This window comes from Heliangelus exortis, chromosome 5, assembly GCF_036169615.1.
Source record: "Heliangelus exortis chromosome 5, bHelExo1.hap1, whole genome shotgun sequence".
Lineage (NCBI taxonomy): Eukaryota > Metazoa > Chordata > Aves > Apodiformes > Trochilidae > Heliangelus > Heliangelus exortis.
In genome coordinates, this window is record NC_092426.1 from 37,887,122 (window position 1) to 37,897,268 (window position 10,147).

At 44.8% G+C, this 10,147-nt stretch overlaps 2 protein-coding genes across 7 annotated transcripts in view; one reads left to right on the forward strand and one right to left on the reverse strand.

Annotated features, from left to right (window-relative positions):
- The window catches only part of RTF1 (RTF1 homolog, Paf1/RNA polymerase II complex component), a 30,626-nt gene extending 29,344 nt beyond the window's left edge, over positions 1-1,282 (reverse strand). Inside the window, exon 1 of the mRNA XM_071744714.1 lies at positions 1,055-1,282. Within this exon, the coding sequence (XP_071600815.1) occupies positions 1,055-1,267 (213 nt within the window). The 5' untranslated portion in view covers positions 1,268-1,282. The remainder of the gene's footprint in view (positions 1-1,054) is intronic.
- NDUFAF1 (NADH:ubiquinone oxidoreductase complex assembly factor 1) lies at positions 1,282-10,108 on the forward strand. Of its 6 annotated transcripts, none has more exons than XM_071744721.1 (6): positions 1,282-1,650; positions 2,082-2,287; positions 4,284-4,941; positions 6,713-6,898; positions 8,554-8,628; positions 9,648-10,108. In XM_071744721.1, exons 3-6 carry the CDS (start codon positions 4,441-4,443, stop codon positions 9,786-9,788), a joined length of 903 nt encoding a protein of 300 aa, XP_071600822.1. In that variant the 5' UTR covers positions 1,282-1,650; positions 2,082-2,287; positions 4,284-4,440; the 3' UTR covers positions 9,789-10,108. The 6 variants fall into 6 exon arrangements, with proteins under 6 accessions (XP_071600822.1, XP_071600819.1, XP_071600818.1 ...); XM_071744718.1 differs by having other exon boundaries at positions 1,297-1,664; XM_071744717.1 differs by lacking the exon at positions 2,082-2,287 and having other exon boundaries at positions 1,313-1,664.
- The last annotated feature ends 39 nt before the right edge of the window (positions 10,109-10,147 follow it).

Consider the following 10,147-nt stretch of genomic DNA (forward strand, 5'->3'; position numbering starts at 1 on the left):
TCTTATCCATGTGACTCCTTGAGATGGAGTCTCCATCTTCTTTGTAGCTTTTAAGTACTGCTCAACATCAGGGCATGCTCTGCCCAGGTACATTTGCCTAACAAAGCTTTCCATTTGATTTTTTTTTTTTCTGAAGCTACAAGCTGCAAAACTATTTTTGAGTGTTTGGGAAGGCTTTTTACTGCAACATAGCAACAGCTGCTATATTAAAAAACCCTGAAGATCCAGCACAGAAATTACATCAGGCGTGTAGGTTTCAGTATATTTAACCAGCCAAACTTCTGCCCAGAACAAGCACCCCCATACCCGCTGTAACACTTCTCCTAGAAAGTCTTTATTTACCACTCGAATCCTATCACCAACACCTCTTTGAAAGCAGCTCCTTCCGAAGTGGAAGACGCCTTTTTTGCATCCCTGACAGAGTTAAATTGACCCCAGACACGGCAATTCCAATCCTAGGGGATGTTCTGATGGCAAACAGATACTTCCCCCTTGTTACACGTACAGGCTCTTCACTCCATGCAGCTTCCCATCACCGGAGCTCTCCCAGCTCAGTCGCTAAGACCGAGGAGGGAGCAATAAAATGGGCATTAACACCCCCCTCGGGGGCCCGCCTGCCCCTCCGGGCTCACCGGGAGGCAGGGACCGGACACGCTGCTGTCCCGAGCAGTTCTCCGGGCATGGGAAAGCAGCACAGAGAAGTTGCCCAGCCCTTGGGGTTTCTCCCCCCGCTACCCGAGGGGGTGACGACCGCCGGCTGCCGGGCCCCGCTTCTCCCTCCAGAGGGCCAAACCGCTCCGGAGCACCGCCCTCCTCCGAGCACCGAGCCCGCTGCAAAGAGACCCCCAAACCCGCCACCGCGGGCCGCCTGCCAAGGACCCGCCGGAGGGGAGCGGGCTCTCTCTCTAAGGGGGACCCCGCCGGGATGAGGAGAGGGACGGTGGCGCGCACCCGCCGGGCGGGAGTGAGGGAACGAGGGAGGGATGGCGGCACCGAAGCCCTACGCGGGCCGGAGATCCCAGGCCCCGCGTCTAGGCCGGGCCTCCCCGCGCACCTGATCTAGGTTCTCCTCGCTACCGCTATCCTCAGTATCGGAGTCGATAAGGACGCGGCCTTTCCGCTTCTTCACCATGGCGGAGCCGGCTTTTTCCCCCCCCCTCCCCTTCCCTTCCCTTCCCTTCCCCGCCCCGGCGGCGGCGCGGCGCTCACAGCGGCCCGGCCTGCCCCGCGCCGCCCGCCCGGCCGGGACACAAAGGGCACCGCGCATGCGCACGGCACCGGGGCGGGAAGGAGGGCGGGACTGCCCCCCCCGGGAGGGGAGAGAGGCGAGGAAGAGGCGGCGGCGGGAGGCGGCCAAGCCTCAGGCGGGCTACCGGGCCCATTAACGTTTATTCGAGCTATCCACCGACGTGTTCCTCACAAACAGGCATTCCCTTCCCCCGCCCGCACCCCCAGCATCTCTTTAAACGCAGATATTTGCGCGTTAACACCTCGCCAGTGCGTAGCGGCCCCTCCGCTCCCGCAGAGCGCCGGGAAGATTTCGCATCCGCCGCCGGTGGAGGCGGGAGTTCGGTCGTTACCGCCGCCGGTGGAACCTGAGCGACGCGATGCGTGTTTCCCCGTCGGGCCCGGAAGCGGGGGGACCCGCCGGTAAGGGCGGGAAGGTGAGGCAGGGAGGGGGGGTCTGTCACGGGAGTCTCTCACGGGTGCGGGTGCCGGGGGGGCTTTTGCCGAGAGGCTGCCACAGCCTCTGGCGGCCTCGCCCTTGCCCTCCGGGCATGGGTAAGGCGGGCGGGATCCGGGCCCGGTGCCCAGGCCGCGGCGGTGCTGGCTGAGGGGGTGCGGTGAGGTGCGAGGGCCCGTGACAGGCGCCGTGTGACAGCGCCGAGCGGGGAGCGGTGGCAAAACGTTGTGAGGTAAAAACGTTGTGAGGGGACAAAGGTTGAGCAGAAGTAAAATTTATTTATTTGTCCGCGTTGCCCTTCGTGGCATTCGGAGTCTGTGCTGAGCGTCACCCTGACCCCGGGCTGCGCTTTCTCCGCACCTTTCCCTTCAGCCTGCGCATGGGTTTTCGTTTTTAGGAACTTGACCTCCGGCCCTGCTGTGTGTGACAGGGAAAATGTGATTGCCCTCTGTGCGGTTTTAGTCGCTGCTTAATGGGTGTATGAGAATATCGGTAATGAATTTTCTCATGAGTAAAGGACGGTGTGGGGTGTGAAGAGAACAGGAGGGAGCTCGCCACGGGGCTTCTTGCAGCATTTGCTAATACGTGTTGCTGCTTGCTTAGGTGTGTTCTGTGTTTGTTAATCACCTCTTATTGTGGTCTTTTATCCAAATGCTATCAATAGAGCTGTTTAAAGATACAGAAGAGTTTGCCAATCAGGTGCCATGCTGTGTGAAGCAAGATTCTGCATGTCAGGTCATATTGTAAGAGGAAAAAAAGGCATTTAAAACATGGGAAATGTGAAAAAGGAAAGGATCCTCATGTTCTGCAGGAGTTTGCAGCTGAGAATTATGTGACATTTCTGTAATTTGATTGGCTCCATTCTTAAAAGCTCAGAGAAGATAAACTGACTTGAAATAGTTTTAGGACTTATGCTGTGAAAAAAAGCCCAAACCACCACACACAACCCCCCACCCCCCAACACCAGGTAATTTGTCTAATCTTATGAGCCAGAATTAACAGCCTCTTTACAGAGCATTGAACAATAGGGCTCTCCCTTACGAGTTAGAGACTAATGATGTGGCATAGCTGTTCCTACCAGTATTGATGCAAAGAGAAGGTTTTCAGATTTTTTCCAAAGCTTTATAAAATAGCCCATTGAATTCCAGTCTTTCCTGTGCCCCAGTGGCCAAGAGGGTGAATGGTATCCCGGGGTGCATCAGGAAAAGTGTGTCCAGCAGATCTAGGGAGGTCTCCTTCCCCTCTGGTGAGTCCACACCTGGATTACTGGATCCAGTTTGGACTCCCCAGTTCAAGAGAGACAGGGATCTGCTGGAGAGTGTTCATCAGAGAGCTACAAGGATGGTTAAGGGGCTTGGACATCTCTCCTATGAAGAAAGACTGAGAGAACTGGGGTTGTTTAGCCCTGAGAAAAGAAGACTGAGAGCAGATCTTATTAATGTCTGTAAATACCTGAGGGGTGTGTCAAAAGGATGAGGCCAGTCTCTTTTCAGTGGTGCTCAGAAATAGGACAAGAAATGATGGGTTTAAGCTACAACATAGGAAGTTCAACCTCAATAAGAGGCAAAACTTCTTTACTCAGGGTGACAGAGCACTGGCCCTGGCTGCCCAGAGAGGTTGTGGAGTCTCCTTCTCTGTGGACTTTCAAACCCCACCTGGATGTGTTCCTGTGTGGCCTGCCCTGGGGGATCCTGCTTTGGCAGGGGGGTTGGACTGGATGATCTCTAGAGGTGTCCCTGCCAACCCCTAATGATCTGTGATTCTGTGTTAAATTATTTGGTCTTTGCAAGCTCTCTGTAAGCCTAAATCAGGTAGATTGAGGTGCAAGGGGCTGGATGGGTATGGAAGCAGCATGCAGCCTGGCTGCTGTAGGACTTGATATCTGAAAAGTCTTGTCATCTGTGACTGGCTGAGACTGGCTTTCTGGTGGCAGGGTCTACCTGTTGTGAATTTGTGATTTTCTTGCAGGGGAGAGTACTTTATAGTACTTTATTGTATAGATACCATCTTTTAGAAGTGTTCTTCTTATCATAGAATCATAGAATGGGCTGGGTTGGAAGGGACCTCAGAGATCATCAAGTCCAACCCTTGATCCACTCCCGCTGCAGTTCCCAGCCCATGGCACTGAGTGCCACATCCAGGCTCTTTTGAAATATCTCCAGGGATGGAGAATCCACCCCTTCCCTGGGCAGCCCATTCCAGTGGCTGATCACCCTCTCCAGAAAGAAATTCTTTCTCATGTCCAACCTAAACCTCCCCTGGCACAACTTGAGACCTCTTGTGCCCTCTTGCTGGCCCTACTTAAACTTACAGTAAAAGGGTTAAACACAAATCACTCTTTTCTATTTTCAGTTTTACTGGAAGTATTTAAGTGTTTGGGTTTTTTCCTTATTTGAATGGTGTTTCACATCATGGGGGGAGGGAACACACAGGGTGGAAATCATTAATAAACTAGAACTCTGGCAAAGTGTAATACTTGATGCTATTTTATTATTCCTTTTTTGATTGGCTTAGATTTCTAGTTAATATCTTTTAAAAATTAAAGTTTCACAACCATCCTGTATTTATTTTTTTTTATCTTCTCTCTTTTTCATTAAAGGTAGATATTAAACTACAGTAGCTAGAGCAAGATACCTCTGGATACTACTTTAGTTGTTAAATTAATTCCAAACCCATTTAATTTGGGTTTATTTTACCCATTTTAATTTGGGTAATTTAATTGCCTTACTGGAAGTGAATTCTTCAAATTTACCAACATGACTGCTCTGCTGAACAGTGCTTATTTGCACACCAGATGCTACAGGCACAAAATTTTGCACCCCTTACTTGGACCTCTGCTCAGTGACCCCGTGTCAAAATTATACAGCAGCTACAAAAGGCCAGGCTCACTGCCTGAGAAAAAAAAATCTTGGCAAGACACTGACTTCAGTTTTAAGAAGAGTATTGATGTCATAAAGTCTCAGCTGAGCTTGCTGAAGAGGGAGACTGAGGATTACTTGGTAGGACCTGGAGGCCAACCACTCAGTCACTACATATTGGAACAGACAAAGGTGTTGTGGGAGTTTCGGAGCCAAGAAGATTTGAATAAATGGGTTATTTCCTCTGATGTGGAGATTGGAGGGAAAAGTGAAGTTCACCTCACCTTGGGTAGGAATAACCAAGCTGCTCTGCTCTATGGAACTCTCAACACAGAAGTGCCACGTGATGGGGAGACTAAATACAGTGGATATTGTAGTATGAGATCCAAACCACTCCTGGTAAGTAAAGCTTCATGTTTCTGTAACTTCTGTTGTTTAATTGGAGACCATTTTTGTGTAATCCCAGTGATAACAAGGGAATTGTTTAGCTGCAGCTGTACCTGGTCACTTCCAGGAGGATTAGGAACTCCTTCACAAATGCTTTATGCTTTGACTTGGAAGGAATTTAAACTTTTCCTTGGATTTTGTTTTCCTTTCTTAGAAAAGGGATAATATATGAGTGACCATTTACTTAGGTACAACAGGGCATCCAGTCATTAAGGCAGCCCTGTTTGCAGCCTCCTTGCAAATGAAGGATCTGTAATGAACCCTTTTATCCAAAATTGGTATGATTAAAATAGATGTCTCTCTAAATATGAGGTAATTGAATGAGGACAAATTTTCTGGCCCTTACCTTGTCCTATTCATCAAGCTTGGTTTAAGTGAATGAGCTCATCTTTTCTCTCACAGGAACAGAAAATGTTACTTTCAAATGTACTTTTTTAAGGTCTGAGTCCTATCTTATACCAGAAAAAGCAAGACACAAATCTTTGATAGCTCAGAACTGAGCAAACCAGAATCAGAAATGGATGTGCTTATTATTGATACTGCTTTTCTCAACCCTTATTTTTAAGCAGCTTTGCTTTAAAGCAACATTTTGACTCAGTGCTTACATTTTGATTCTGTGCTGTTGTTTGTAACTTGGCATGAGTACACAGGTAAAATCTTTTCTGGGCCAGAAACTTAGAGAGCAGCTAAAATGAGCAAACAAAATCAATGGGCAAATGAGAGGCAGATGAACACTGATTAAAATGGTGACACTGAGTAAGGGGAGTGGAATAGCAATTTTTATGTCACTCAGGTTAAATTTCCAGGTCTGCTACTGAGTAATTTTGTAGTAGTGGAGTGTAACATAAATACAGAGGCTCTTCTTTAAATAAAAGGCTTAAAACTGGCAAAACAATAAAATCAAGAAGCTACAGGCTTTGCATTAATACATCTGTGGTCTACACATCCTGTTAGCTGTCAGATGAGTCAGTACAAGGACAGTTGATAGCTAATGGTAGTAATGCTGTAAGATATAGGGGAAAACTCAGGATTTTTGGTGATAATTTTTACTTAGTTGGAGCAATTCTGGACAAAAGTATCCCTGTCCCTCATCCCACATTGCTCCAGGTGACAGTGTAATTCTCTGAAGGTCCTTGCATCTGCCTGTGTGCAAATCACAACAGTGGAACTTTTAAGATCTTGTTGTTATGCACAGTTAATGACAAAAAAGTGTTGAGAAATGTGAAATGCATCCAGTGTTTATGTCAGTTGTCAATAAGGGAAGTTATCACAGGGAATAATACATCTCACTTCTTCAGTTCTCATGATCACCTCTGAATAATCTTGTGCTGACCACAGAATATTAAACCCAACAAACTACATTAAACTTAATGAACTGCATAACCACTCCTCCATCACTACAGAGTTTGTGTACTTGTCTGATGAGGAAATTGGCCCTAGGAAGGAGGTATGATTCCTGGTAGTTACAATATTAGTTTTATAATGAAAGTGTGAGCCCTCAGAGTGGCAGAACTGCAATTTGAGAGCTCTCATACAGAGCTGAAGGGAATTCAGTGAGATCAGCAGCTGCTGTGATGGAAGAGTAACCCAGTTTTCACCATGTCACAGTAGATAATATTGACATAACGATGTGGGCAGTGATCAAAGCAACAGTTCTCTGTTCCTCATGCTGGAAGTTTCCCTTTATTAAGGTGGAATAATTCTCTTTATGAATAATTTGCAGGGATCTTTTGCTAGGAAGAAGTATTACGACTGGTCAAACTTCAACTCTCTGTACTTACGTGTCCGTGGTGATGGCAGACCTTGGATGGTCAACATTTATACAGACCCTTACTTCTCTCATCAGAAGGATGACCTCTATAACTACTTCATGTTCACCCGAGGAGGCCCATACTGGGAGGAAATAAAGGTGAACTAATGAGTCTTTCAAACTAATGAGATTGCCTCAGGGTTCTGGCCTTAGGTCTGTGGAAGGGGAGTTCTTTCAACAGTCACAGTTTGTTGCCATTGCTGCCCATTCAGCCCCGTTTCTGCTGTGTTACAGACATGGCTTTGGCTGGGGAGTTCCCAAAACTGTAAATCACTGGGTTGTGGGGGTGACACCTGTGTCCATTGTATTAAATATTTGATGCACTGTGCTCACCTGATGTCTGCTGGAGTAATAAACAGATAAGCAACAGAGGTTTAGCAGGTGTTGCCAGGAATATTCCCTGTGATCACCATTTTCTCTCTGTCACAAGCAGACAGCAGCAGCTGTAGGGTTTGTACCCTGCTTAACCACTGAGTCAGAGACTCAGAGCTTTGTCATTTATGGCTTTGAGTCTGTGACACAAAATAATGTTTATAAGAAATGAGAGTTCTGCCTCTTTTCTGATGAGGAACTTTTATAATCTGTTAATGCCAGTGTTAAGGGGGTTTACACATCCCTATGAATTGGCATTCAGTGCTTTTTAACACACATTTTTTTTTAATCACATGGCAGCAGGTTTCACAGGTGGGGAGTCAGGAGGATGAAAATCAGTGTCATTGCTGCCTTGCATGTTCTCCTCTCACAGCAGCCAACCACCCTGTTTCCTGTCTCTTACCACATCATCTCCTCTTGTTTACTCCCACTCCTAAGTCATTTTTACATTGTTCTGAACTGCTCTGCTAGAATATTGATGTCTGCACATGAAGTCTGCACTATGAAGAACACAGCTTGGGTGCTGACAAGCTGTCAATAGACATGCATGCTGGACTTTTCATTAATTTCTATTTTATATTGACATGTTATTGGAAGGAGATATTCCCAGTGTCCACAGCCACCTTCTGTGCTGCAGCCTCATGCCCTGTCCTAAAAAGGGAAGAGCACAGCCAGGACTGGGTGGGAGTGTTGAATGGAGTGGATGTGGATCATTCCTCTGTGCCACTTCTGTGTACCCAGCTGGTGCTGGTAGTACCACATGAAGCAGGCTGTTACTTATTTCCTAAGGCAGACATTTTTTCTTTCTTCTTTTTCTTCCTTTTTCTTTTCCTCTCTTTCTTTCTCTTTCTTTCTCTTTCTTTCTCTTTCTTTCTCTTTCTTTCTCTTTCTTTCTCTTTCTTTCTCTTTCTTTCTCTTTCTTTCTCTTTCTTTTCTCTTTCTTTCTCTTTCTTTCTCTTTCTTTCTCTTTCTTTCTCTTTCTTTCTCTTTCTTTCTCTTTCTTTCTCTTTCTTTTCTCTTTCTTTCTCTTTCTTTCTCTTTCTCTTTCTCTCTTTTTCTTTCTTTTTCTCTCTTTTTCTTTCTTTTTCTTTCTTCTTTCTTTTTCTTTCTTTTTCTTTTTCACTTTCTTTCTTTTCCACTTTCTTTTCCTTTTCCTCTTTTCCTTTTCCTCTTTTCCTTTTCCTCTTTTCCTTTTCCTCTTTTCCTTTTCCTCTTTTCCTTTTCCTCTTTTCCTTTTCCTCTTTTCCTTTTCCTCTTTTCCTTTTCCTCTTTTCCTTTTCCTCTTTTCCTTTTCCTCTTTTCCTTTTCCTCTTTTCCTTTTCCTTCTTCCCTTAAATTTTGATGTACCAGTGACACTAAAGTCTGGGCTTTTTTCCTCTCAGATTCCATTCTCCAAATTCTTTCTCTCCAGTCGGGGAAGAGTCCAGGATAACCAGCATCCTCTCTGGTTAGACAAGGCAAGTTTTCTATAGGCTTTACCTACCTGTCTGAAATTTCCTTGAAAATTATATTGTCTTGATAATTTACCAATCCTTTAATGTTTCTGAATTTGAAATGGAAGGGCCTCTTCTTGCTATAAGATACTTATTCTTGTGTGCTTGCCTTTGCACTTAAATTATATTACTTTTTGATAGCAGTGCCAGTTTACTTCAAAGTAGCTCCAGAAATAGCTTTGATGTCTGAATAACCAAGAAAATCTCTTGCTACCTACTTGGCTTTTCAAAAAAAATTTTTGGGGGGAGATGATCAAAGTGACTAAACAACAAAGTGCTGGTTGGCACAGCACTGTCAAAATAATAAAAGTAATAATCATAAACTTCCTACCCTGTGAGCAATATTATATTGTGGGGTTTTATTTGGGGGTATACAGTATCACTGAGCTTGAGAGTGAGCAGTAAACAGATGTAGTTAGAGGCTCTTTATAAAGTTTTTTTGTCCATGATTTCTTGTCAAAAGTAATAAGTAAACGTGTTGAGTATTTTATTTTATTGTTTCTCCAAGTGGGTAGGATAATTCACTGATTCACAGGAGGAGACTTTAGAAAAAAAAGCATTTTAAAATGTCTGTTTTGATGCACTTTCTCCCTATAGTAGGTGTATGACTTGATCTAGAACAGAAGCTCCTCTCCATACTTAAATTCCATTTGCATTTCCTAAGGAAATAATTTTATTTGCTTAATCATGATGAAACTGGCACTATGCAAACCTTGAAGGATAAAAATTGCAGTGTTGCTTTAAGCTTGGTCCTTTTTTATGAGTCAACACAGCAGCAGAAAGACAAACATGAAGTAATTTTCCTGTATTGAAAGTGTGGTAGTGAAGTGTCCAAGCCTTTAAGAAACAGCTCTGCACTTGACATTTCATCACTGTTTAAAGAGGTTGGTTTAATGAATTGTTTGCAGAACGTGGAGGTGGTAGATAGAGTTGTGGCTGATTTTATTGAAAATACCATTCTCATCTATCTATCTTTTAATTAGATCAGTACCCTGGGATTCACCATTGGAGATAAAGTAGATGGCCCCTTCCAGCTGGAGATTGATTTTATTGGTCTGATCAATGACAGAGCTCACACAGAAGAATTTGCCTATGAAACATATGAAAAGAATCCTATAGCTTGAGCTGGGCTGGTGCTGTTTGGGGCATTCTTCAGAGGTTTGTTTCATTTTTTATAAAACACTTCTGAACACGTGGCATATAGGAACATGGAGATTGTATGTAAACATGGAAGAGATAAATGCAGGAGGTATTGACTGGAGTAACTTACTAGAGGGACACTGCTGGCATCTTGGAGCTGCCCAATACAGACTCCCAGAGAGACTCTGCACACATGGACTGGAAGAGTATGTGATGTATTCTTATAAAGCAGTAACTCTTGACTGGGTAAGTTTTGGCTCTTGTCCTGGCCTTTAGAGAAATAAAAGTATTTAATGAGCTTGTACTTTTGTTCAGCTTTGTTTTCTACATTAGACAGTTTGTA

Excerpts from the sequence above, each read along its gene's own strand:
- NDUFAF1 (XM_071744721.1), top strand. The coding sequence starts at position 4,441 with ATGACTGCTCTGCTGAACAGTGCTTATTTGCACACCAGATGCTACAGG. Across the intron at positions 4,942-6,712 it reads TGAGATCCAAACCACTCCTG|GGATCTTTTGCTAGGAAGAA; the intron begins GTAAGTAAAGCT and ends AATAATTTGCAG. Across the intron at positions 8,629-9,647 it reads ATCCTCTCTGGTTAGACAAG|ATCAGTACCCTGGGATTCAC; the intron begins GCAAGTTTTCTA and ends TCTTTTAATTAG.